This window comes from Centrocercus urophasianus, unplaced genomic scaffold (genome assembly GCF_019232065.1).
Source record: "Centrocercus urophasianus isolate 14NV4802_14NV808 unplaced genomic scaffold, USGS_Curo_1.0 seq_20, whole genome shotgun sequence".
Classification (NCBI taxonomy): Eukaryota; Metazoa; Chordata; class Aves; order Galliformes; family Phasianidae; genus Centrocercus; species Centrocercus urophasianus.
The window spans coordinates 7470780-7498042 of NW_024884756.1; the positions used below are offsets into that span (position 1 = coordinate 7470780).

At 42.9% G+C, this 27263-nt stretch overlaps 2 protein-coding genes across 3 annotated transcripts in view; one reads left to right on the forward strand and one right to left on the reverse strand.

The window, feature by feature from the left end:
* The window catches only part of GLS (glutaminase), a gene marked incomplete at its 5' end in the record, with an annotated part of 52046 nt that extends 45598 nt beyond the window's left edge, over positions 1-6448 (forward strand). The window contains 4 exons of the mRNA XM_042822370.1: positions 2050-2111; positions 2603-2679; positions 2772-2835; positions 3153-6448. Coding sequence (XP_042678304.1) covers positions 2050-2111; positions 2603-2679; positions 2772-2835; positions 3153-3309 — 360 coding nt within the window. The remainder of the gene's footprint in view (positions 1-2049; positions 2112-2602; positions 2680-2771; positions 2836-3152) is intronic.
* A 616-nt stretch (positions 6449-7064) lies between these two features.
* On the reverse strand, positions 7065-26846 carry STAT1 (signal transducer and activator of transcription 1). Of its 2 annotated transcripts, none has more exons than XM_042822403.1 (24): positions 26751-26846; positions 25536-25664; positions 24749-24893; positions 23757-23855; positions 22057-22152; positions 21269-21347; positions 20555-20646; positions 19798-19949; positions 19385-19543; positions 18003-18095; positions 17458-17517; positions 17248-17277; positions 17075-17168; positions 16210-16251; positions 15660-15743; positions 15318-15416; positions 15033-15168; positions 13528-13583; positions 13078-13172; positions 11624-11763; positions 10300-10485; positions 9628-9703; positions 8921-9023; positions 7065-8501 (listed from the first exon to the last, which is right to left on the reverse strand). In XM_042822403.1, exons 1-24 carry the CDS (start codon positions 26825-26827, stop codon positions 8478-8480), a joined length of 2346 nt encoding a protein of 781 aa, XP_042678337.1. In that variant the 5' UTR covers positions 26828-26846; the 3' UTR covers positions 7065-8477. The 2 variants fall into 2 exon arrangements, with proteins under 2 accessions (XP_042678337.1, XP_042678338.1); XM_042822404.1 differs by lacking the exon at positions 26751-26846 and adding an exon at positions 26311-26485.
* Positions 26847-27263: the final 417 nt, after the last annotated feature.

Consider the following 27263-nt stretch of genomic DNA (forward strand, 5'->3'; position numbering starts at 1 on the left):
GTAAGGCTGGGTCCAGCAGTAAGGCTGGGTCCAGCAGTAAGGCTGGGATGGCTGGCGGTGCTGTCACAGAGATCCTGGGCGAGGTGCTCTCAGGCACCACAGGAAATTGAAGTCCAGATTGAGTGACCTTTCTAGCGAAGAGCTCATGGAATTAATCCAGCTCTGAGCTAAAGTAATATTTTCTAAAGGATTTGTTGTGCCCTCAGGGGCAGCTGCCAAGCTGGGCCTCCGGCTGCACGGCTGTGTCAGAACAGCAGTGAGGATGGGTGGTGGGGCTGCTGTGTGGATGGAGCCTGTCTGCCTGCAGTGAGTGCTTCTTGCCTCGGCCTCGAACGGGGTTCTCTGCTAACTGCCCTGAGAGGGAAGCTGATGAAGAGTGGCTGCCCCATCTGGGTTGGGTTTGGGGCACAGCTCAGCCAGGAAGCACTGCTTCTTCATCAGATTTGTTCGTTTGGTACGCTGAGAAAGTTTTACAAACTAACAAATCGTTGTGATCTTCCCTGAACTGTTTTGCCAGTGTGTTTGCAGCAAAATTGGGAGGGCAGCGTATGTGCTGCCCTGGGCACATGCTCCCCGAAGCCCCTGTGTGCTGTGGTGTGCTTCAGTGCTGAGCCGTGCCGTGTCCTCAAAGCTTTTGGCACAATCACCTGTAAGGTGCTTCAGTGGCTGCAATAGGAGTAGATTTGTTGTTCTCATGCCCAGGTTTCCTGTCAGAGCCGTATCTCACTTGCAGCATGCTCTGGGAGTGTTACTTTTTCCCCTTTTGGCCCCTGTCTTTATCTGAGGTCTCTGTACCAGTAGTGCAGCTTCCTGTCTCACAATGCTTCCTTCCTTTAGCTTCACCTTGGTGTGGTTGTTCAGACCCAACAACTATGCTTTTCCTCTCCTCTCGTGCTTCTCACATGCTCATTGCAGAGCTGGTGGTTAAAGGGACCTTGGAGGTCACTTGGCCAACTCTGCCTGAATCAGCCAGCACCACACGGAGCGGTGAAAACGCACCCTTGTTCTTGCAGAAACCTGTGGCGGATCTGTTTTTGGGCACTGATGTATTTAATCTTTCTTTCTGTGCAAGGCCAGTGCAGGGCCGGCTCTCTGCTTTGCTACTTGGCGCTCAAGGCTGCTAGCAGCAGAGTTTCATAGACTCCGTTCAAAAAGTTTACTGGAAAACAGTGGAATGGTGCCTAGAGCTGCCAGTGTCTTTTTATGAAAAAGACCCATGTGGTGGTGCTTAAAACCATCTATCTCATCGTTTTTGTCTTCTATTAAAACTTGCTGAGTTATTGTGGCCAGGATGTGTTGAAGTACATATTTGAGAGGGGGTTTGTAACCTAATGACAACATTTCTTACTGGGGGATTTAGGACAGCGGAGAAAAGGACAATCTGCCTGAGCCTTCACTGATGTCATTGGATCTGAAGAGAACCTGCCTCTGTCTGCCTCCAAACCTCACTGTTCTGCCAGCAATTCATTGTGACACAGTTGGTTGCGACTGTTTGTCTTACAGAGAGACTTTCTTCAGATATACGCAAACAACGTCTGTGATGTAAAGCACAACTATGATCACCTCTGCTCTTCTGCCTGCAGAGATCTCTCTTAACGTTTGGAGTCTGCTCTAAAGCTCTTGCTTTCCCAGAGCGGCTTGTCCTGAGAGGTGCCTATGGTTTGTGGAGTGTGCCAAGCAATGCCCTCCATCGCTCAGCACTTAGTATGAAAGGGCAGTGCAAGAGAAACATGGTTTGTCCATTGAGCAAGGGTCTTTTTTTTTCTTTTTTTAGCAGAATAGTGCATGAATGCACATTTTATGGTTCTTTTCCTATCCTTGTGACATCAACCTTGGAAAGATGGGCACAGAAGTGCTATTAGTGAGGCAAGCTGGAATGAGTTTGAGAATTTTCATGCTGTCCTGCCGAGTGTGGCCAGGGAAGGGAATAAAATCAACCACTTCATAAGCATTGGAGCAGTGAGACCGCACTGACTGTTCTTGGGTTTTCCATTTATTTTCTCTTTAAAGGAAGAAGCAAAATAAACCAGGCTTCATCTTTCTTTGTAGGTGAAGTCAGTGATAAATCTGCTGTTTGCCGCCTACACGGGGGATGTGTCTGCGCTCCGGAGGTAAAAATCTGCGTGGGGCTGAGAACAGGAGAGCTGCTAGTTTGGGGGCTGCCCTTGTTTGCTTCTAAATGTACTCTGTGTCGGTGTTGAGGATGTTGAGGCTGTACTGGAGATGGAATGTGTTCTGTACGTGCCCCCCTAATCATTGCATTTTAACTTCTGTTTGGCTGAACACACTTGAAAGTTTAGACATTATACCAGTGTGTAGAAGGAGAAGTATAAGGATGCATAGACTGTTAGAACCCCCTCCCTCCCCCCTAAAGTGCTTTAATTTTTTTTCTTATAACAGCTAAGGGTTTAGCTTTCTTCCTAATCTCTACCCTATTTTTGAAGCCAAGGCAGTAAGGGCCCCCTTCCTTACCACTTGTTGCCATTTATATCTTCTTGCAACTGATGTGTCATCGTTCTAGCAGAGTGGTATTGTTCCCTCCTAGTTTTGTAACTCATTTTAATTATATAAGGCTTTTCTTTACAATCAATTCCTTTTTTAGATTTGCTCTGTCAGGGATGGATATGGAACAGAGAGACTATGACTCACGAACAGCGTTGCACGTAGCAGCTGCAGAAGGTAATGTCTCACTGTGTGTAACTTGCTGTCTCCTATTTTACATCTATGTAGATGCATGTTAACTTATACACACTCCCAATTCTGTCTCACAGGACACGTGGATGTCGTTAAGTTCCTGCTGGAGGCCTGCAAAGTGAATCCCTTCCCCAAAGACAGGTGCGTGGTTTTAGTGCTGGTCTCCACTGGGAGGAGGCGAGGCTGCCATGCATGGAGTTGAGATAGAGAGGCAGAAGGAACTGCTGTCCTGCTGGCAAATCCTGGTGCTCTGAGCAAACACGAGTGAAGGGTGTGGAAACCATTAAAAAACGTTACTTAAAAGGTTAAGTTCAGCTTACCAAGTATTTCCCTAGTTAGTGGGCTTAGAGTGTTTTGTGTGCTTAACTGTTACTGGAGTATGTACAGAATGAGAGTTGTGCTGCTTTTAGCCCCGTGCTTGCATGCCGATGCTAGAAATACTGTCTTCTTCCCCGTAGATGGAATAACACTCCAATGGATGAAGCTTTACATTTTGGACACCACGATGTGTTTAAAATTCTCCAAGAGTATCAGGTCCAATACACACCATCAGAGGATTCCAGTAATGGCAAGGAGAACCGAACGGTTCATAAAAACCTGGATGGCTTACTATAATCATTCTCAGCTAGATCCTAAGAATCCAATCAGTTACCTATTTAATTGTGGTATACTTAAGTAACAAAGAGCGTGTGTGTTTCTATCTGATAGTGGTATATATTTTACAGAAGTCTCTGTTACTTCAGTGTTATGTTACAGGAGTTTCTATACGCACAGGACAAATCCAATCTCTCTCAAAACGAAAAGAAAAACAAAACCAACTAAGAATCTCCCTCCATAATGTGAGCAATATTACCTCATGCTGCATATAATTGATGTATACAAATATTTAGCTGTTGTTGGCTTTACTGTGCACTACTTTAATTTATTTTTTGTGTTCGATGTGAACTCTGGTGTGTGGTCAGGAATTTCTTTTTTGCTCAGTTTTTGTTTCTACAGCCCTCTGTTTGCAGTATGGCCGAGATGAGCCGGAGTACAGGTGGGAGCAGCAGTGAGGTTTAAGAAAGCTGAGGATGCTGATGTAGATGTAGGCAGGGTGTGTTAGGTAAGGATCTGCACTCACTTCTTAAAATAAAGAAGATTCCACGCAAGCTTGTTTACATTCTGTGAATCTCAAAAGAGTATATAGGTGACAGTTGTCAAAGGTCTTAGGCTTGTTTTTAGAGGTAGTCTCATTATGGCATCTGTTTTAAGGTTTGTTTGACCAAATGGCATAGAGGAGGGGGGAGCGTGATTTGTAACATCTACCAGTGTTTAGGTTTTTTTTGTTGTGTTGCTTTAGCATTTCTTTCAGTTCCCCTTGTCTTTCCTCCCTCCTCTCTCCATGTTCAGCTGCTAAGGTCCTTCCCCATGGCTGGGGAAAGCGGGTGCTTCCACTCTATGCAGTCGTGTTCCTTGCAGGTATATTTGCACTCGGGTAAGCCTTGACAAGCTGCAAGACTCTGCTTTGGGCTGATGTTTTGTTCTTGGCAGTTGCATCGGGAGCCAGGGAGGGGAATGCAGGCACGTGAAAGGCGAAACACTAAACCAAATACTACATGTAAATCTGACTACATTTAGGCTTGTATGAGGAACACAGATGGAGTGAAACAGCTTTAAGGAGCATAGAGCCAATCTAAGCATGAGCGGAGCAGGAGATAAGCCAGATTTTGGGAACGTTCTCTTCTTGCACTGCCATCCATCAAGAATTGGGATGTCAGTGGGGTTATGCTGGTGTAGGATAGGTGCTCAGCAACAGGAGTGCAATTAGGCGATGTCTTAGAGCAGTGGCGCTTCTTGTCTTACTGCAGAAGCAGCTTAGCACATGCTCTGGCATGGGAAATGTAGATGCAGATATTTTGTTGTTTGCAGAACTGTGATGTTCCCTATCCCACGTGCAATTGTTTTTACCAATGCTGTGCTGTGGTTTAGAAACCTCAGATGATCAGGGATTCCAAGTTAAGAGCCTGGCTTTCACAAGACCCCGCAGTTGTTGGACGGAGGTGGATTTTAAAGGAGAATCAGTGTGGCACGTGGAAATCATGTTTAAGAATAGCACAAACAGCAGGCTTTATGCTGGCACAAAACACAAAGCATCAGTAGATCTTGAAGTTCAAACTTTGCGTGTGGGCACCAAAATCCTCCAGAATCGATGCACAGATTCTTTCTAGGGTGGGCCAAGCACTTTATGAAGATGATCCGAAACACATTATCTTTCTTTTGCAAATGGGGAATCAGAAGCATTGAGAGAAGTGCATTCTCCAGAATGACCCAGAAGGTCATAACAGCTGAGAAGAAATCCTCTTGAGATCCTGTACAGTTCTCTACTCGATATGCCATACTGCCTCCCACAGGGAGGAAAACTCAAATGGAAAAGTGCTTGATACTCATCACAAGCAGTGGCTGTCCTCATGCTGATGAAATCCTGGATGAATCTGAATGTCTAAAGCCCTGAAATCACCTTTCTGCACTGGCTGGCATGGTTTTGCGTGGTTATCAAACACTTTTTCTGAAGAATCTTACTGATATTAAGCTGCAGTGCTTTTTGTTCTTTTCTTCCTGAAGATCAGCTATTTTTCTGAGGGCTTTCAAACATCATCTAACCCATTCTCTTCACAACCTGTGTCACAGCCACCTTAGTTTTAGTTGAGAACTGAATCAAACGGCCTTTGGCTCTTTATTGAGCCAGTGACACTGGTCACTGAATAGCACATGGCCTCTTCTCTGCTGCACCCTACACTAAGTTTCAACTCGTTTTCTCTGGCAACACATTTATTAAGTCAAGCATAGCGGTGTGAAGTCTTTCACATGGGCTCTAGTATCCAGTGTCTTGGTGATAGTCTGACTTCTTCCATTTTTCTATGAGAACATATCCTTTAGCTTCTCAGAAAAATACCTGATTTCACTGTATTTAACTGAAACTTGCATTGCTCAAACAGGCACTTCCAAAAGGTAGGCTTATTATATAGTACACGTATATACAAACCTCCCCAAAGCAGCATTTTAACTGAATTAACTTAAAAACTCACAGCTGTCCCTATACTTAATGCTTTCTAGATCCTACAGAGTGCTTTTAGCCAGTCTTAGCTTCAAGTGCATTTCTGCTGGATAGTTTTAGTATTTTCTCATTGTGAGAAGATGCGTTATTTTGTAACGTCCAATTAAGCAAAGCAGCTCTTTAGACATGGCATTATTTATAAATATATGCAGTGTATTGGTTTGGCTGTTCATCATCTATGACACTGACACGTAGGTTTTAACGTGAATAGCTTTTGGTTCTTTTCCAGTGCTGACTTCCTTATGCTCCAAAGAAGATTCCCTCACACCTTTGTTTTGTCACGTTTCTTCTGTACCACAAACTGAATTCAGCTAACTTAATGCTTTGTACTCAGAAATACTGTGGTAGTCTTAGCATTAATTAGCCAACCTTTGTGAACAAAATGTATTGTACCGGATTTTTGTTTTGCTTCAGAGCTGGACTATCAGTGACTGTACTTATTGGCAGTGTACTTCTGGACATTGTAACTGACTGGGCTGATCTTGACTTCTGGATTCTGTCTTGTGGGGAACAGACAGTGATGAATGTATTTCTAGCAGTTTCCCATGAATGAATCTAAACTTGAGCTGTACTGGTTCTGAAAATGAAAGCTATTTATTTTAAGAAATAAAATCCAGATAGTGTTGCTTTTTACAGCATAATAAATGGAAATACCAAGAAGCTGGTGGTGGGTTTTTATTGGTTTTCTGTGCGACTGCATTGAGATGCAAACCTTCTGTCCTAAAAAACCTAATCTGCTCTCTTCTGTTGTGCAACCAAATGAGCTGATGAAGTGTACGTGTAGAGGGCTGTGTCATTTCACTTGCTGTGTCCGTTAATGCTGCAATTCTGACGTGGATTGGCCGTGTGCCCTCAACAGCTCTATCCTTCTCTCGCCTACTCTTCCATCCCTCATCTCAACAGTTTCTTTCCTTTTAGTTGTCTTCTGGCTGTGTAAAATGTGAAAGCCTGAGCCAACAGATTGTATCGCCCGATGGCCGCAGAGCACAGCGAGGCACCAGTGGGGTCAGCTTGATGGCCCACGAAGGTTAGTGGTAGGCCAATGATTTTATAGCTTAAATCAGAAATCCAAGCAGAATCTACTGAAGTTGGTTTGAAGAAAAAAAAATTGACAACCATTGTTCTGAGAACTCTAATGCAGACTGACCTGTAGCAATGCATTACATTGAAAGCACACACGTTGCTTTAAGCACCAGAACTGTATCTACTCTGTGAATAATTAACCAGTTACATGTGCATTATAATCATAAAAGAACAAAACCGCACACAGGACAAGTGTCAGTACACAGTTCCATTTATTTAAAACAGCAGAAAAAACAGTCCCTTAGTGGGGAGTGAAAAGAACAATAACGCTTTTGGGACTACTGGCCACGTAGAGGCAAAGCTGACGTAGGGCCACTGCTTTAAATCTCATAAGAAAACCTCATCTTGGCTGCTCGCATTGTAGTTTACAAGTAATGAAAACAAACTGGCACATAAAACATGGATAAAAGATGTAGGTCAAGAAACAAATGTCTGCTTTTGCTTCACCAAAATTTTAGCATTCAGTTATTTGTGATAAGATGAAAATATCAGGTCACTGGTTGTGATTCCCTGTTAACCTCAGCTATGTTTGGCACAAAAAAAATAAAGTGTAGGAACACTTTGCTAGGTCCTTCATATTTTACTTCCTTCAAGCTTTCTCAGGGGCGACATGGGTCATCTTGGGCACAACACTAAACTGAACTGGTTGTTTTATTTAACAATCAGTGGATTGATTTGGCATATTTGAATGGCAGCAAAGTAGCACTGCAGTCCTGATCTCCCAGGCAGTGGCAGTGCATGGCAGCAGGCTCAGAAGCTGCAGTAGGAACTCTGCTTAAGCATGTGGGATCCAGCATCAGTGTTGTGGAGCCCTTCTGATCAGCTGTGCGCTAATTAGCAGTCTGGACTAATAAATGCTCTCAGTCCAAGAGACCCACTGCTAAAGACAACCTTACCTCTTAACAGTGGGGTATTAACTAGTTGTCCTAAGAAGTGCTCTTAATGTCAAAGATCATGCAAAGCATCCTACCCAAGAAGCCTTTACTATGAAAATAAGCAAAAATGAACTGCAGATACTGTTTTTTGGTTTATGTTCTTCTGCAGAGCAGCACGCTATGCCTGTATCAAAGAAAGCCAGAACAAACTGCAGCAGCACACGGATTTGCTGTGGCGTGTACCTGCAGTGTCCATCTGCTCATTTTTCTGTGATGCAGAAGAAAATACAAAGTTTTTCAGAAGCAATTGCTCAGCAGGTGAAGGCTTTCTGAACAGACCCTCTGCAAAAGAACGAGCTTTCCTTTGAAGCATTCTATGTACAGCCAGCTACTTTAGGTGTTCCATTCCACTAACACACTTCAGTGTATGTTTCTCCCTCGCTCTTGCCGAGGGCCCCTTGTTCCTGTTCTCCTTTCTTCCTGCACTCTGGTACAGCATCTTGTCAATAGCAAATTGTTTAATGCAATTTGAAATAAAGAAGTGCACGTACAGAGGCTATTCAAATGCTGCTTATATTTCTCCCTGATTAGAAATTGATACTGGACTTTCAGGTTGAGAAACTGATGTGCTTTGAATTACGTGTAGCCTTCCCAAAGAATTGAAGCCCAACTGTAGAGCAGGACGCAGAAGCTGATTGGCTGTGCTAGTGGTGCAGTAAAAGGCTCTAACTTTACGTCGTGTATGCTGAACACATCTGCAATAAGGAAAGTACAGGTCAAATAGACAAGCAGACTGGAGCCCCAACACTGCCTTGTTAGCTAGCAACAGAGCACAATAAAGCCCTCCTCAAATATACAAAGATGTGAATCTGGTGCTCAAACTACTGTGGGGCTGGAGCCGTGCTTCAATTTGTTGGTAATTTTTTTCCTGAAGTACAACACAGGGATGATACTGGTCTGTTAGCAGCCAGCACCTCACAGGCACTGGTGCAGCAGTGCCTCCAAATTGCATGCCATCTCCTGCTTTTCTCCCTTCCCCGAGCACAAAAGATTATAGCATTTTTCCTTCCTCCTTTTCTATTTCCCCATAAGGAGGAGGGGGAACGCTGGGGGGGGGAGGAAGAGAAATGGAAATGTATCCCAATTCTGCAAATAGATGCTTTGTGATACGTACCACTGTGTCAATCTCTGCTGGGTCCACCATCCGAGACACCTCATCAAACTCTTCAGGAGACATGGGCAGCAGATTTTCTGGAGATTGGAGCCTGGATGGGTGGCTAATAGAAGAAGAGGACAAAGAAACCTTCGCTAAAGAACCGAGGTGCAGTTGGGCTACCATGTCTGCCTCACAACCCTGAAGTTCCATTAACTGTAGGAGAGCTGTTAGGTCAGGGCTTGAAGTGTGGTGATGGAGCACCTGGAGAAGGGCTGTGTCTGCCCAGGGAGCACAAATTGTTTGCTCCTGTGCTCCTTAGCTGACCAGAAGGGGTGGGCTGTGAGTGGAGCCACCCATAGCTCATATAAAGGCCAGCCACTGAAGAGAGAGCATTTGTTGAACCTGGGTTGTTTCATGGGGAGTGCTGCAGTGCCAGAGAGACCCTTCACCAGCTGGGTGAGTCAGTCTTCTTTCTGTACATGATTGTTGGCCTGTGAATGTTTTGCCTTGGGTTGTTTTTGTTTGTTTGGTTTTTTAAAGTATTTTTACTTCAAAATTTTAATTGCTTTAGAGATAACAGTATATAAACGTGGGCTGATCACCTCCTCAAAGGGAGGAAAGATGGCACCTGCAACTTGAATGTTATGAACACTGATGAGCTACAGCTGAAAAAATCATGCTTAGTTCTTAAAAAAAAAAAAAACAGCATTTATATGAGAACTTACACTTCAGATACAGAGATTAACTCAGTCCTGATGTAGCCGTTTCCTTTGGGAGTATCTGTATCCATAGGCTCTGGGGCTTCAAGGAAAGAGAGAAAAATAAATGGCTTGGTTTTTTATTAGCAAGTTTATCTCCTGCTGCCATCTCTGTTGTTACAAATACAGCTTGTGGCCAAAACAATACACAGATCTCTCTTGTGCATTTTATGGCACTGTGGTTAATTAATTTTATTTCTTACTCACTTTTTGCTTTTCCACTACTGAAACAGGGAAACAGTCTCTCCTAAAGGTTCACGTGGTTGTATCAACATACCCCATCTGGCCCCAGTATCAGTGCAGTGCAATAGTAAACATGACCATTATGGGTCCAGCTGTTAGCAGGAACCTGCTCTTTAGAAGTATATCACAGGCAAACATACAAGTGCATTAGAGGCCACAGATAATCATGCTCTCAGGTTCTGAGCTGATTAGTGTAGTTCCTCTCTAGCAACCTTTTCTTAAGCTACTGAAACGCAGATGCTGTTCTCAGCTTTCAGCTGAGCAGCACTCCAACACGGGTCAGGCTGCTGAGACATTCAGTCCCACTGCTGCCTCTTCTCTCTATGCTATGGAAACGATCCGGTGCCCAAGTAACTCAAGAACGAACGCTCAACATGAGCCTCTTATAGCACTTACCCTCCTTGGGCCTGGAGTAATATTTGCCAAAGGCGTTGTCTTTGGGAATATCTGGGTACAGAAATCTCAGTGGATTTTCAGGAATGTTTTCAGCCGCCATCACTTTGTAGTTGCGAATGATATCAGGGAAAGTAACAGCAGAGAGCTCCTTCTTGGTGTATGGTTCCACTGAGTGGAACTGGGGCTCTACAGATGAGAGAAGAAATTACTCTTAGAGTTAGTTTCCAAGTTTCTTCTAGGACTTTGTGGAAAACCTGCAGGTATTTCCAAAAAACACAGGGCTCAGGTGAGCAAAAGGCTTTAAGCTGCACTACCTTGGCAACCTTCTGTCAGATGACAACATTCAAACTTCACTGCTTATTAGGAGGTTTGATCCTACAAAGCCACTGAGGAACTCTTATGGAAAAAAAGAGACATATGAAGCCTTCCTGAAAGTTCTAAATCCTGTCACTTATTCTTTCTCAGTTTTTGGATGACTTGGGTGTGAGGACAGCAGTGAGAAGGAATGAAGAGGTGATTCAAGCACGTACAGTGCTTTCCCTATTCCAGCTGTAAGCAGCCTTGGGCTCATCCAATGAAGTGTCAACATCCAGGCAGGCAGAGTTGATTTAAGCAGAATGATGGGTGAGAGGCTAGAAGGATTAAGGGAGGTTGTATCTTTTTGCAGCTTCAGGGTTTCCAGGCTTCCCTGAACAAGGGTGAGAAAAAAGTAGCGCAGCTAACTAAGGTATCAAGGAGTTCATCTGTCCATTCCTGGAAACTGGAGGAAGGAGAACTGTGAAGAAAATGAGATAAGTGAACATGCAGTTCGCTTGGGAAGAACATGAGAATAAAAGAACAGATGGGGTGGAGAGGCATATTGCGTGCAAAGTGGAGACAGAGAACAGTAGTGCAGAGGACCAAATGCAGCTGTAGTGAACAGTTCCTGGAAGAGGAATCTCTGATGGAGGTGATGTGGGGCTAGATGGAAGGAGACACAGGTTTTTTTGTGTATGTGTACACATGCGTGCTGCAGATATCTTGCTAAGAGGGAACCTAATTAGGCAGGAAGACAGTGTGTTTGGTCCATGCTTAAGAAACTTTCAGGTCAGAAGCTGTATCTGGGAAGTCTCAATAGACCTAGGTGAAAATTAGCACTATTAACTGTAAGGCTTATCAACTATGCCACATAAGGTGTCGATCTGTTTGCAGCCTGCTGTTTGGCAGGGTGGAATTGCTAGTGCGGTGTGTTGTGTTGTCTCACAGTGTGAAAGAGAAATGCATGAAAACTTAGTACTCTAAATGTATACTTCTAAGACAGAGGTGTTCTCTGTTACCAACTTACCATTCTGAGATCCTTCTACCCAGGTAAAGGTGATTGCTCCCTCTCTACTGCTTTCACTGAATCTCAGCAAAAATGTTCCTGGTTTCTGGTCCTTCAACAAAGCACGTTCTTTGTCCTTACTGATGAAACCCATGATACAGCTGTACATTGGGAGGGGAAAAAAAATGTTGAGTTAAGCTTTCAATATAAAATCTAAGCTGTACTGGTCTAACTAGGGAAACTAAAAAGCTTTTTTCCACTTAAAAGAGCTGATGTATTTATGAAAGCCCCTTGGAAAGCTTTGTCCTGTGTGCAGCTGGGAAGCCAGCAGTGGGATTGACAGGCTGGAGCTGCACGGTGGGAGCCACGAATCAGCACTGCTCCCCTCATCGCTCTTCCTTTTGCCTGGGGGCTTATCTAAACATTTATCTAAGCTTGGAATAAAAGAAACTGTCTCTTGCTATCAAAATTAGGCTGTAGAAGCAGAAGTCAGGTTGTGTGTGGTGCTCAGGTCCTAAACAGCAGTTTTAGCTTCAAAAGCACATTAATGATGGTCTTCTGCCTTCCCATCCCTGAGTGTGAAAAAAGTGTTCTCCTAATACTTAGTCATTTGTTCAATGACTCCCTGAAGTTGTGTTCTGTTCTTGTTAGCTGCTCGTTTTCTGTTTGGAAGTGAAACAAGGCCGTTATTTAAAAGGCTTAGACCAAACTCATCTAGAACTGGGTGGTTATAATTTGAAATCTGCTCTGGAATGCTGCAAGAGCAATTCTGCTGTGTGTCTTGCAGACCTGTGGGATCCCCTGTGATGAGGGAGCTGCTGATAGGATTTCCAAATATGGATAAATACCAACAGACCACTAAAAATGCACAGTTATGAACGTGACTGAACCTGTTCTTGGCAGAAGTTACTTCTGAAATCAGTAGTACTGGAATGCAAGTCTTGATAAAGCAGTATAAAAAGGCAAATGGAACCGACTTTCAATTTCAGACTTACTACTCACTGTTCTATCACTAAAGACTAGCTCCCTGACTCCTATGGTAGGTAAAGTTTGGTGTTTGGCAGCTGCCACCTACCGGAGGATCACTGGTATTGTCTGTGGAAGTCTTTTTTGGGGTTTTTTTTTTTTTTTTTTAAACATGGGTGATGACTTTATGAATTACACGCTATTGTACTTCACTCTCGGCTGACAAACACAAAAGAGGCTCTGTCGTGTAGGAAGAATCTACTTGTAGCAGAAGCAGAAGTCAGAAATTAAATGATCAGAGTCCTCCTCTGCAACTTGGACACGTGATGTTTTTGGCTGTCAGGAGCTGTATCAGTGAAATCTTCCTCACTGCTAGAATTGGTTTGCTTCAGGATTTTCTGGTTACAAGATATACTTGATTCAATTCAAAGTATCAGCACAACCTCACAATGCAACCATGAAGTGAGAGGTTTGAGGCTTGATACTTACTAATTTAATACAGGTCTTACCCGTCGTTCCAGAGGCACAGGAGGTGCTTCTTAATAAGTTCCAGGATTCCTTCTATCCACAGCCAAAAAGGGAAATTTTTATCATTTATGTTTTCCTGAAATTCAGAGATGGGGAAGCATGAGTGTCAACTGGAGAGGAAGCAAGCTCTTTGAAACAATGCCATCATCTTCCTGTTCTTGCATGTTTCTTCCCTTTCTTCTTCACCCCACCTCTACTTCAAAGGGACACGAGATACTGGAAATGAATCATGCACTGAATCTTAAGGCAAGAGGCAGGGAGAAAGAAAAGACAGCCTGAACCTACAGTACTCGCAGGTGTCACTGCTTAACTCTTAGACAACTGTGCTCATTTAAGAATACAGAAAAGGCTCTGGTTCTTGGATGGGCAGAAATATGAAACAGAACAAACAAAAAGAAGATCTTAATTTCTTTTCTTCATGGAGTTCATACCTTGCAGAATCTTGTCCAAGGAATAAGGCCATCGTGAGATCCTCCACTTGTTGACCCTGAACAGAACATATCAACTTCAGTCACAATCTGTACATTGCTGACAGGAAATGACTTAGAGCAGCAAATCCTGAGTGCTAACCTAAAACTCTGAGGTGGTGGGTTAAGAAGGAAAATGAAAGGAAGGCTGCTGTATTTTATAGGCTAGCACAGGGAGCACTTGTAAATTCCCATCTGAAATTCACTGCATGAGAATGCATTTAAGCAGGCCACAGATTACAACACAAGCTTTGCCTAACGGGAGCCAATTAATTCTGACACTCTGTACACTGTGCTACACTTGATATTTATCAGTTGATCTCCTCATGGGAGCATCTTGAAAATAAATTACACATCTCTTCTACAGCAGAGCAAGTAAACAAGCCAGAAGCTTTTTTTGGTAGGAGCTCAGCAGACTCTGCAACATCTTTAAGAATTTTCCTGATAGAATGGTTTGGGTTGGAAGAGACCTTTAACATAATGTAGTTCCAACCCCCTGCAGGACAGGTGTCCAGCAGGGACACCTTCCTCTAGACCAAGTTGCTTACTTGTAAACTCGTAGGCTTTAGACTCAGAAAATGACTCCTAGGTCTGTCCTAACTATTCTCTTCTTGTTCCTGTTGCAATCATTTCCCCTCCTTATTTTAATGGTGTGTTTCATAATTGCATCAAAACTGCAAAGAAACCCCTGTGCTGTGATCACAGTATCTAGAGCTTTGCAGCTCTGCAGACAGTGAATGTATTTGGACCTGATTCTTTCCATTACAGGCTATATACTATGCATCTGGAATATGTTTTTAAAATAACTACTCCTAGGTGCAGAAATGAGATTTAAATACCATCCTTACTGAATGCTTTCTGAAACTTCAGTATTGGGAACGTACCAAATCAAGTATTTTTATTCTGAGTTTCCCCATGCAAACTCAGTAGCTGTGACAGATGCCCAGCCTATCAGGCAAACTGACACGTAGTTCAGAAAACAAAACCCATGGCTGATCAGACTTTTAGTAAGGATGCTGGTTTTGGAGAATCTTAATTTGATGTGCTTCAACAGTTCCATAGCTTGTGTGCTTCAGTATCACAACTACATGTTGGCAGACAGAGGAAGCATTCCTTGCTGGGGGGCATATGGTAAGTTAAAGCTACTAGAGATATAACAATAATCAAAGCATCTTTAGTAGTTTTTCAAAAGGCAGAAGTAGCCCTAATTAGTGCTGCCCCGGCATACAAAACTCCAAGGGTAGGACTACAAGTTTCTCATCGCTGACCTTCTTTTGCAAACTCTTTCTGTATTGAAAACTGCAAAACACTGCATTGCTACAGTGTGGTATTGCATAATGGGAAAAGGAGTGACAAGATGCAAAAACTTAAAATATATTGTAGAAAACGCATAGAACTTGCTTCAGTTCAAACAGGCCACCTGCTTGTTCAGCTGAACCAAAAAGCTTAGTGATGGAAGCAGGTCGTACCAAGTAGTTTCTCTCCCAGCATGTTCAGTTGATCTGTGTTAAGTCCTCTTTTTGTCACGGAAGAGAACTGCCAGCTCAGAACTTCAGAAAGTTTAGACCACTTTGCACAAGGGGGGTTTAGAAAGAAGGACAAATTCTAGAACAGAATGGAAAAATACAATGTACAGTCAGTAAGCATAAATTCAAGCTCTACTCCAGCTTGAATGCTTGAAAACTACACTTGGGATACTGTGCAGACTACCCCTATGTGCAAGAAGGGAAGAAGTGTTTCTGTTTTGCCCGTACCTTGGGATCAGTAGACAGCATGTTGAACCATAAGATAGAAGCCCATCCACTTGGAAGCTGGCTCACATTAGAGATGACAATGATGGGAAGCGACGTGGTCTGGAAGGGACGTGTAAGAAACATGTCAGAGTGTTCTGTATCTCTGCTGCAGTCCTTCACTAGATGACTCACAAACCTGTTTCCATTCCAACTCTCTGCTTGTATTGCCTTATCTCTTTCATTGAAAACGTACATGCAGGGGAGAGAAATTCAGTATGATATACTAGAAAGAGCTGGGTGATTCTGTCAAACAGAGGCGTGACACAGAGGAAGTTAATTCCATTTCTTCCATTTAAGTCTTACCTCTAGGTCTATTACTAAGCCAGGCTGGCACAGCTGTGTCTCAAAACTCAGAGAGTGAAGTTCTTCTGTTACAATAAGAGGACCCTTTGAAGATAAAGGAAAAGAAAAAAATATATATCAAAATCTTTGGATTTTCTATAGGGGAAAACCTCTTTCCCAAGGTTAGTGGCTCTGGGATGCTCCTTGACTGGACTTAAGAAACGGTTTACAGGCCCCAGTCAACTGATAACACTCATTTCCTTGAACTCTGAGTTAGGATGGTTCAGAGATTCAACATCTCTGTTTTGGCTTCTACCCCTAAGCCACAGAAAAATCTGCAATTACTGGGCAGCCCTGTTAAAATTAGTGCCAATGAGGGAGAGTCCATAGGGACGCCATTCTGGCAGTAGCTCTCATATGCAAGCATCTCCCACACAGATCACTTCCCAGAAGTGCTGAATTCTACTGGTTGTGAGACTCCCCTGTGTTTTTTAATGGGGTTGAATGGAGCATTGTCTTAAATATCTGAATGTTTTTTTTTGGCTTTGTGAACGAGGTCACTGTTGCATACCTCATTTGTTCTGTTTCCTGCGTTTTTCTGTTCTTTCAGTTGCTGCAAAAAACAACAGCAAAAATCTGTCACTCACTTATTTTAGCCAGTAGCATACACAAACATTTGCGTGCTGTAGTTCTTTAACAGTATGTAAACTTGCTGCACTAGTGCCTGGTTCTACTTGGTACCAGTCTTTTATTAAGTATTCATTTGTGAAAATATCATCTGCACCATTAGGATGCAATGCCTTTTATATAAGAGACTTGATAGGAACAGAAGCAGAATGAAATCAGGAAGGATGAGATGAAATACTGGTTTATTAAACAAAACCTCAGAATTTATTGTCCAGTTCAGGAAACTGGTAGTGTTTCTTCCAGATAACAAAGAGACTTCCACATTAACTGGTTTAGGACTTGAGTATCAAGTATTTTTTTTTCCTTTCCTGTTGCAATGACAGAAGCAATCTAAGTCACTTGTCACACTCTGTAAATCCAGTGTTGTATAGTCTAAAAACACTGAATTTCTTGTTGAAAAGGAATTGCTTAGTTTTCTTGTTCCAGTCTCAAAGATCTTTAAAATACTCTGTGCTCTCCTTTCTCTGGGTCCTCCTCAGAAAAAGCAAAAATGCTATGGCTTCTCCTCCAACCAACTCCTTACAGCATAAACCATATGGCAGCAAAGAATATTTTGCCTGACTGGCCTTATTTCAATGACAAAAGCAATAGCATTTCAATTAAAAACAGGCCTAAGATCTTGAAAAGGGAAGACAATGTTAATTAATGGTTCCTCTTTTACACAATTAAACAATGACAAGTAAGCAAACTGCCAGCTTCCTCCCACACCCTCTGCTCACACAATTAAATGTGTAAAGAAAGTCTCCTACCAAATGCCTGAATTCTGCTGCTAAACTTCCATTAGTAGATTCTTCCATGTTCATTACTTTTGTGTTTGTTCCTAGAATATTAAATTTCCTGAATCTACAGAGAGAGAGAAAAGAATTAGGGGGCTGAAATCATTTTAAGAGCCCAACTTCAATATATGTGTGAAGCTACTTACCCTTTGACTGAGTTCTTTTCATTTACATCTCTGTCAAAAAAGAAAAATTAAAAACCTTCTAAATATTCCGTATATGGAAGATCTGGTTGTTCTAATAGTTGATTAAGGACTGGTAAAAATGCTTGTGTGGAATCTCTTGTGTAAGAGAAGCAATTGGTTTGAGCAGTCAAAACAAGCACTGCCTTGTAGAAAGAAAGGAATGCAACATACTTATCAAATAACACTTTCACTTTCAGGTTGTAGTTCAATTCCTGCAATTTCACCAGCAATCTGGGGGGGGGAAAAGAAATAAAATGACTACCACTGCAAAAGATAGCAGCACTAAAGAGGAAAAGCTTATCACAGATATATTTAAGCTGCAGAGCTCAAAATCATGTACTGGCCCCAAGCTTGCTCTGTATTAGCTAATGAAGATGAAGTGACAGGATAAATCAGCAGTGTCTGTACAGCTGATCCCAGCCCCTGATTTAGAGATAAAAATAGATTGGCAAGTGAGTTATTCATGATCAAATGGTCTGCATGTACCTGACCTACTACTGGCTGGTTGTTTCTCAGACACTCAGTCATCACCACACCTAGTCAAGGGTAAAAACTGGAAGTTACATGTGTTAGAAGACATACTGCTGCTGTGTTGCACTACCTTGTCCCCTTGAGCTCATCACTTGGGCTACCTGTAAGGTGTGCAGTCCTCCCAGCTGTAGGAAGCTAATCAAATGAAAGGCTTAACACAAAAGAAGGAGAAACAGAAAACGTACCTCAGCTTCACAGTGAACTGTACTCCTGTCTTCAGGACTAATGGCCTCTGTGGATGTGTTGGCATGCAAGGCTGCCTCTCTACCACAAAGGAGCTATGAAAAGAACAGATTAATGCCTTGATTTGTTGATGTATTCTTTAAGTAACATGAAGTTACATACAGAAAGAACTTGAAAAGAATGGGGATTTACCAGTAATACTGCATGCTTTATCTACTAATTCAGGCTGTGCGTGGGTTTCTTTGCTTGCTTCAGTGGGGTTAACTTAAAGACTTCATAAGGTGTCTGTTTTCCTAAATACATGCACTGTCTGGGGAGGACAGGATACCATCTCCAAATTCCCCAAAGCCAAACAGTGTGTAAATATGGAGGTAACTTGTGTAATTCAGGTCAGGAGTTTTGCTTCACTTGCACTCCTCAGCTTGTGTTACAGCACTGTAACATGCACCCAAGAGCTAGATCAACTAGACTGGGAATTCAGCAAGGGCTAGCTAACCCCACAGAGCAAACTCCTCAGGCGAACCTGTTCTAATGCACTCCAAACTGTTCCTATCACGGGTGCTGTTTGTGCAGCTCTGTGCTGTACAGACAGGTATATTTTATTTGCAAATCTTGGGCATCTTAGCAAGTTGAGACACTTCCCTCCACTTGCACATAAGAAAACTAGACTAATACAGCCCTTCCTTGTTGACCTTCACTAGGCTGAAGAATAATACCTATATTCTCTAACTGTAGACTAGTGGTTAAGGCACATGAACAGGTCTTTGTCTCCTTACAGGGGGTTACATACTGCATCAAAGCCTCTGCTCTGTATCTGCTAGTCTCAAAACTTCTGCAGCACAAGCTATTGTCAACTATATGTTTAAAGAATGAGACTGTGAAGCTACATGTAGCATGTACTAGCTACAGTAACTTGTGTCATAGAGGTGGGACACAGGCAGGGCTGCTCTCCCTTGTCTCTTGCTGAAGACAAGGGAGATGCAGCCAGAGCCAAAAGGAGGGACAATCTGGTGTGTATTTATATTGGGCATAGCTTGGTGTGGGTTTCCTGCATCCATTTACTTGAGCTGGTTTGCAGGGTTGAAGTTGAAAGCAAGAAATGGACTGCTGGACTAGGAGTTTAATTCTGTAATTAATACATGTTGTAGCTAAGGCCCTGCTGACTGAAATGATGGCAGACCACAAACCCTTTCCACAAGCCTAAACCTCTGGAAAAAACAAAAAAGGAGAGAAAATCTTGAAAATAGTCAATTAATGTTTGTGACAAACTCAGGAAAACCTCAGAAAATGCAAGTCAGCGTGCACGAAACACTGAGCAAACAGAAGGGAAGACTCCAGATCCATTCATTCACACAATCACGAGAAGGCTTTTCTAGCCCGTTACCTCTGGATAAGCTGTTTGAAAAGACTGTGCGTTCGGTCCTGCAAGACTTGTTTGTTTTTTGTGATGGGGTCAGGGTCGTAAGTAAGTTTCTGCTCCAGTTCCTCAAGCTTTTTGAGCTGCTGACGAACTTGCTGCAGGCTTTCAGCAATAATGGTGAACCTACAATTAGACAGTCCTGTTATTTTTAGCACGTTTTCACTGTATTAATGCTGAGACAGCAGCAAGGTAACTGTCCCTAAGGTCTGCAGGGTTAGCACTGCTTGCTCATTGGAGATGTGACAGTAACATCAATGACCTTTAGTTGAGCTGTGACACAATTAAAACAAAATCAGCACATGTGGCATATCTGACAGGTCTGGTCATCTGTCATACTTTGAGTGCCTGACCAACACAATCCTTGACTGCAGGCTTACCAGTTCTGTAGCTGGTCAAGACAGGCGTTGGGTGGGCCACCAATGCATGCAGTCTGTTGCCTCCGTTTCCACTCCACCAGCTCCTCCTTAATAAGAGCACTCTGTGTGTGCTCCGTGGTGTTCAATAGCTGTATTATCTTGGCCACCACTTCCTAAAGAAATATTGAAGTGACCTGTTTATTAAAAATACTTCAGCTAAATCAAGTTATTTTTTCTGTATAACGCTGTGCCTTGCAAAACTTTTCAATGACTTCTAAGTAATAGTTTCTCTCTATCAGTACAGCAGTTCTTCCAACCCAGCTACCTCTTCTTAGTTGGAGCATTAGCTAGGCTAAGTGGAGAAACAACATATATTTAGTACCACTGACTTCTAAAGAGTTGCATTCCATCTACATACCTCCCAAGTGTATAGTGTAGTGTTTGCTGGAAATTTGAGCACTGCAATGAGTAAATCTGCTTAACTGAAATACAGCTGCAAGCTCTTTGATTGCTCTTTTTCCCCCTTAAAAACATGACTATTGCTACTACATTTTCCTGGTGTTCTCTGAGCTGTACCTGATCGAGTTTGGTAAAGGCAGCTAGAAGAGAAATACTACTGCTCAGCAATATTCTAGATTTCCATTAAGGATGGAAAGAACAAAATGTTACTCCGTATGTGAGCAGAGTCTTTTGTTTTTGAATAGGAATGACATGTCATTCCAGTGAAAGTGTTCAAAACCAAGTGCTGCTGTCTTCTGAAAGAAAACTAAGGTGTTACCTTTCTCTTGATGTCAAGTAAGAAAAACATCTTTTGGAGATTCATCTGTTCTTTCTTACATTCCTCTTGTGATGCACCATTGGGCTCATACTCTGTAAAATAAGTCCAAATTGCAAATCTGAGGTTGGAAAACTGCAGCAGCATGATCTTGTGAGTTCAGGAAAGAAGGGGTGAGGAAAACCCAGGCTGATAGCTCCCATGCAGTGTTCCCTAACTACCACTTCAGCTGCCCAATGACCTTAAGTTAGAAGCACCCATGTGCCTTATGGAAACGCTGCCTGCCATGAAGTACAAAGAGCAAGAATGGGGCTCGATGCTCCCTTTCCCAACCAGAAACCTCTTGTGAGGGCTAATCAACTGTAAATTTGTGTTGGAAAATAAAGCTTTTTTTGAAACAAAATGGTGGGGAGGGGGGAGAGAAAGAGCCATATATATTTACAAAATGAACCCAGTGTAGTTAGAGTCTGTATGGTCTGCTGTTTCTAGAAGCAAATGGATGTAAAGGACAAAAGAACACTGCATTAGCAAAAAAAGCTCTTGTAAGAACAGACAAAGAAAATCTATTTTGGGGAATTCAGGTTTCAGCATAAAGCAGAAGTAATGGAGGAGAGATGTGATGAGTAGGTTTGCATATAAAATTTAGTTTCCTGAGATAAGAATAAACTCTGCTATCTTATGAACTGCACACAACAAGGTATGTCCTCAGTAAATTACCTCTATTCTGGAAGGTTTTATGTTTAAAGTCATATTCGTCTTGCACATCCTCTAGTGTCTTGATGTCTTGTTCTACATCCTATAAAGCATGAATGAAGATGGAACAATTACTGAATTTCACATTATGCAAGACTGTGTCTGACCAGGATCTGCCAACAAACTGTCAACAAGCACTTACACTGATGAATGCCTTTTCCTGGAATTCCCTAAGAGGAAATATTTCTAAAGTTAACCACTATCTAGTTACCTTTCCTCTCTCATTTCAGCAAACAAAAATCTGTCCATAATAAAACACAAAGCCCTCAGTGCCTGGCCATACCAGCTGAGAGAACTTAGAAGAACCTAGGCTGCCATCTGGGACAGCATATGGCATCTTCAACTTTTTACAAACTCTTGAGAATTGCATGAAAAAAGCTTACTCTTGGGACTGTATTTATTAACTATACTAACAGGAGAAAAAAAATCTCTATATTCAAGTAAACAAAGAAATGTCAATGTATGATCTTTTCTTGGTTGCATAGTATTCCATATAGGTAACATGTTTTTATTGCTAAAATTTAAGCACAAGAAATTTGATATTGTTACAATAGCCAAATCCCAATCCGTACTGCAGTGCCACTGACAAATACTGATTTGCTATGTATCAGTGACTGATTACAGAGTAGAAAGCAACAGTTGCCTAATTTATGCTTGTTGTTTTAAAGAATACTTCACACGCTGAAAACTCTTTAATATTTATGATTCAATAAGAACTACTTCAAATACAGCTGGAATCATGCTATACTTACTGTAACACTGTTTTTTACAGCCTTAACTTTTGCATCAAGCTCCTTCTGTTTGTCCAGCATCCCAGTCATGGTGTTCTGTACACCTCCCACTTCCATCTGAGGTAGGCAAGCAGAACAAAATCAGAAGTCAAACAAGACTGAACTAACTAACAGCAAATGCTTCTTAATTAATGTCAGTTGGTGGCTTTTGTTGACAAACAGCCTAGTTGTGGTATTACTTGTTCTGATAAATCATAGTACTTTTTTATAAAATGACTTTGTGAAGAAAAAGCAAGGGTGATGAAATATCTTTCATGCGGAGATGTTGCATGTTTTGTCATAGCAATAAAAAGCCATAAAAATTCTCTGCACAAATTCTTTTTGTTATATTTGCTTATCTTCATGCATTTTCCAAATAAATTCTAGGAAAACAGCAATGCTGAAGCCTGGATCACATCTCCTTTAAATGTCGGATTTCATCCACTTGAGCTCTGGGGACAAAAGCGAGAGGCACGAGAACAAGAGAGGCTGGCATACAGGGTAATGCAGTGTGCAGTTTATTTCCTACAGGGCATTAAAGCAAACTTCAGATCTCTCAGCACTGAAGCTCATAGTGTGACTTCTCTCAGGGAGAGTTCCAGCAGTTTCAAAGACAGGATTTTTGTTCCACATGTAACTACTGCGTTAGAAACATAGTTTTGCCAATGCAGGCAACTTACAAACTGGTAAAGGTTCCCAACATAAGCTGAAATGGAACCATGATGGCAATCTGAGTATTGTCTAACAGGAGTGTCTCTCTTTATGGTGCTTATAAGTTCACTTGTTCTGGGAAATAAGAACCTTTACAAGAAATCAGAGGGTAGGCTATGGTGTTTCATGTAGTGCCAACGATATGTGGAAGAAGATTTATTTCCTTTTTTAAAATGATTATTAATAGAAACATATGGAATACCGAAAAGGAAGTTTTGGGTGCCTCATTTCAAAAGTCAGCACAGAAACTGCCAGCTGCACTGCAGCTCTGAGGAAAGGATTTGGGAACGGCTTTGCCAAAGTTGCATACTTAAGAGAGCTATTTCAGACACAGCTGCATTAGGATGATTGTTGAAAGCCTATGCTCCAATGCTCTTAGTTCCCTCTATAACACTATCAAAAACTTGCTGTAAAGGGAAGAATTTCTGTCTCAGAACAGGCTGTGCTCAGACAGTTATCGCTTTATTTCATTAGCAGATTGGACGTAGTACACGGCTTTCTTAACTGTGGATTTTTTTATTGCAACACAGTTCTTGGAAAGGAAAACCCAGACAGATGCACTGCCAAAGAACTGATGAGGAGAAGAATATGCTTTGCCTATGGTTCAGCAGCTCAGTTTCAAATAGATACATAAATATTGAGTGTAGCTGGGAAGGAAGAATAGCGCTGCTTTGCGAGACAGTCCAGAGACCCACTAAAGCTCAGCTGCTCAATAAAGAGTGAATCAGGAATAAAAAGGAGAAGGAAGAAAGCTGAAACCTTGTTGGAGAAATAAGGCAAATGCTGTTTATTAAAATGTAATAAAATCTGATGAGCACCTTAGGCTACAAAACCAGTTGTTCACATCACTCAAAGAATCAAAATTACTTCCTGGCCCTTTCCACCTCTGAATAGCTCATTCTACTCAAACCAGCTGGTATCCCAAGTAAAGGGCAGACACAACTGCAGTGGACGTTTCAAAACTGACTTACCTGATTAGACAATTGTGCACTGTTCAATATTTTCCTCTCCTCTTTCAGACAGTTATGGATGATCATTGCCATGTGTATGGGGTCTTCTTGGAAGTTATCCTGGCATTAAATATGGGCTATTGTTAAATTTTATATCTGTAATCTCTTATATTTCATTTAATCAATTCACAAGAATAACACGTGTCTGGTTAAGCCTGAGTTGTACCTTGTTTTGAGACCACAAGGACTGCAACCACCTCTAAGAAGTAGTTTCTGCACCTGCTATTTTACTTAGTTTTGTTAGGGTACAAAGAGTTGATGGGACTTGTCGCACAACAACGAGAGAGGGCTGGAGATGTTACTGGAAGAAGGTAGAGAGCACACTATTGTCCTGGAGACAGTTTGTCCTCCCTCAAGAGCCACATTTCCACGCCTTGGAGGTATAGTATCTAGCTTTACAGGTACAGCTCTTGCTCAGGAAAATAAAGGAGGGATGTTGGCTGCCACTTGGGAATGCACAGACAAGGGAAGTAATGAAGTTCACAAATACATTCTGCAGTGCCATCCACTACCCAGTATAATATGATGTACAGATTCCTTGCTATTTATTGTGATTCTGTAGCTATATGTAATGATTTATTCTCCTGTGTTTCTTCTGCATCAGAGACTTCTCAAGACACTGAAGAAACTGCTTGGGGAAGGAATGGGGCAAGCAAAACTGCATTCCTGTAGGTACTCCAAATACATGCAGTAAACACCTTACAAACCACAACTTCTGTTTCTTGAGTTCTCAGAAACAGTAACTGTACTGTTAATGAAACTAACTTTGTAACTGTGGCCAACTAAAAACAAAAATAAAAATGGAGTAATGTTTGATTTCTGACTTTTAAAATTAGGGTCTGGAAAAATCCCAGACGGGATTTTTCCACTGGAAAATCCCTCACGGCAGAATATTCTGCTTAGGGTCATCCAACTGCAGTATTGGAGGTATTTAAACACAGGTCAGGGCATACCTGAAGATTACGTTTGCTTTTCCTTATATTGTGTTGCAGCAAAAAGTTGTTTTCTATCAAAAATCGGCTAAATTGATCATCAAGCTGTGACAGCAGGTCATGGAATAGCACCGTAGCAAAAGATACATTGGTGGCTGCATGTTCCCTAGAATAAATTCAAAGTATGCTTGTGTTAAATACTTTCAAGCAGCATCCAAAATGCACTACAGAGAACGTTTTATTAATCCCCAGCTCCAGCTGTAATACATATGAGCAGGAAGAGCTACTTTCAAACATGTTAGGCTCATTCGCTCACCTTCTGCTTCGCATTCCTTGATAGAAAAATGTTGCTATTCCTCTGTGCCACTCTTGCCACATTTTGTGTGACATCATTGACCCATTCCATGCACATTAGGAAGCTGGAAGTGACTGTGATGCATATGCACACTGTACAGTGCTAAACATACAACGTACATTTCCATAGAAATTTTGGAACACAGTTCCAAGTTGATGAATGGTGAGAGCCTGGGGTGCCAGGGAAACTGACTGCCTTAAAATAGCTGCTTTTGTTTGACATTAACTGAGGTAACAGTAAATGGTGTACTTGTTACTCTAGATGTAGGTTCCCCTATGCAGACTAGATTCCCACCCCTTCTCAAGACGATTAGCTACACAGCTAAAAAATGTTCTACCAGCAAAGGTGTCCTTATGTCTCCAGCAGCTTGCTTCCCCGCTACTTCTCTGCCATGTTAATCCATGTACCAGAATGTTTATTATCATACAACCCAGATGTCAGTTTTATGCTTACCAATCCTGGTTTTCCAGCCACTGTGCCAGATACTGCCTGATTTCCATAGGAAAGCTGTCATCGTACAGCTGGTGAACTTGCTCCAAAAACTTGGAGTCAAGTTGCTGTAGCTGGTACCACTGAGTCATCCTGGGAAGTGGGGAATAAAAGCAGTGTAAATGTAAATGCTTAAGTTAACATTAGAGCTGAACTGGTGAAAAATCACCCATTCTAAGTTTTCATTAAAATGGCAAAATTGGAGGTCAGGGTAAAATTGAAGGAAAAGCGTTCTAGCAAACAGAAGCATGTTCTGTTTTTAGATGAAATGGAACAAACTAACAACTGAAACATCATTCAACTTCTTCTGTGCTGTTTTTAATTATAAAAACTGAAAATTAAGACCGTCTTTATGCTGGTTGCATCGACAGAAGTCAGTCAAAATTTAAACCACTCTTCCCTATGAAAAGTTGCATTTCTTTTCCCCTCTGAACACAGAATTTTCACAGCACTGAAAGTATCAGCACTGCTACGAGCTGTAGGGGAGATGTTAGGTCAGGGCTTGAAGTGGTGATGGAGCACCTGGAGAAGGGCAGTGGCTGCCCACGGAGCACAGATTGTTTTCACCTGTGATTCACAGCTGACCAGAAGGGGTGGGCTGAGAGGGGAGCCACCCATAGCTCATATAAAGGCCAGCCACTGAAGGGAGAGCATCTCTTGGACCTGGGTTGCTTCATTGCCAGAGAACCCTTCACCAGGTGGGTGAGTCTGACTCTTCTTCCTATATGACTTGGCTTACCTGTGAATGCTTTGCTTGGTATTGTTGAGAACCTGTCAGAACCAGCTTTGCTTCTTTATACTCAGTCTAAGTCTCCCCTCTTTCAGTTTGACGCCTTTCTCCTCGTCCTGTCACAACAGACCCTGCTGAAAAGCATGTCCCGTTCCTTCTCACAGCCTGCCGGGCTGCTCTCAGGTCCCCCCGGAGCCTTGTCCCACCCTCCCTAGGTCGTACTTTGATTCTAACTCCTAGACTTCAGGCTAAGGCAGCGCTCTGTGCAGCAGACGCAGGTTGCCTAAAGTTGAGGAACAGATAAAAGCCGTGCTGCGCAGTGACCGCCATCACAGCGCGGCAGCAGGAGCACACGGCCAGTCCAAGGGTCACAGTTGACCCTGAGGGGCAGTAAGATACGAGCCTGCCCGTGCTTTGTCACCGCCCATCCCCGCGCCGCCCGCACTCACCCGCTGGAACAGGCTGCCCCGGCACTCCGCTGGCGCCCCTTGCCTGCGCCCAGAAATACCCGCACGGACGCGGCCATGGGGACTCGCCGCGGGGCCAATGGGAGCCCGGCCCACGCCGCCTGGACCAATGGGCGCACGCGGCGCTGCCAGGCGCCCCGCCCCCCGCCCTTTTCCTTCCGCGTGGAGGAGCGGAGGGTCGCGAGCTGTGCTGTTTCTGGAGCCGTGCGCGCGGGTCTCAGGCGTTAGGGAAAGGCTGCGCGGCCTGTGGCGCTAAGGAGAGAGGGGAGCAGCGTGACAGTGCGTGCCAGAACGCGGTGTGTTCGAGAAGCAGCGTGTAACGAAATAGGATATGCGAGATACAAGCGAGGCAGGGCCGCTGTTCTCCCAGTCCCGGGCTGGCCCTGCTTGCTCGGTTCCCTCAGCGCTGCCGCCCCGTTCTTGCCCGGCCCTGCGGGACGCGGAGCGGCACAGTGCGCAGGCGCGGTGGCGGCTCTCGTTAGGAAGCGCTGCACC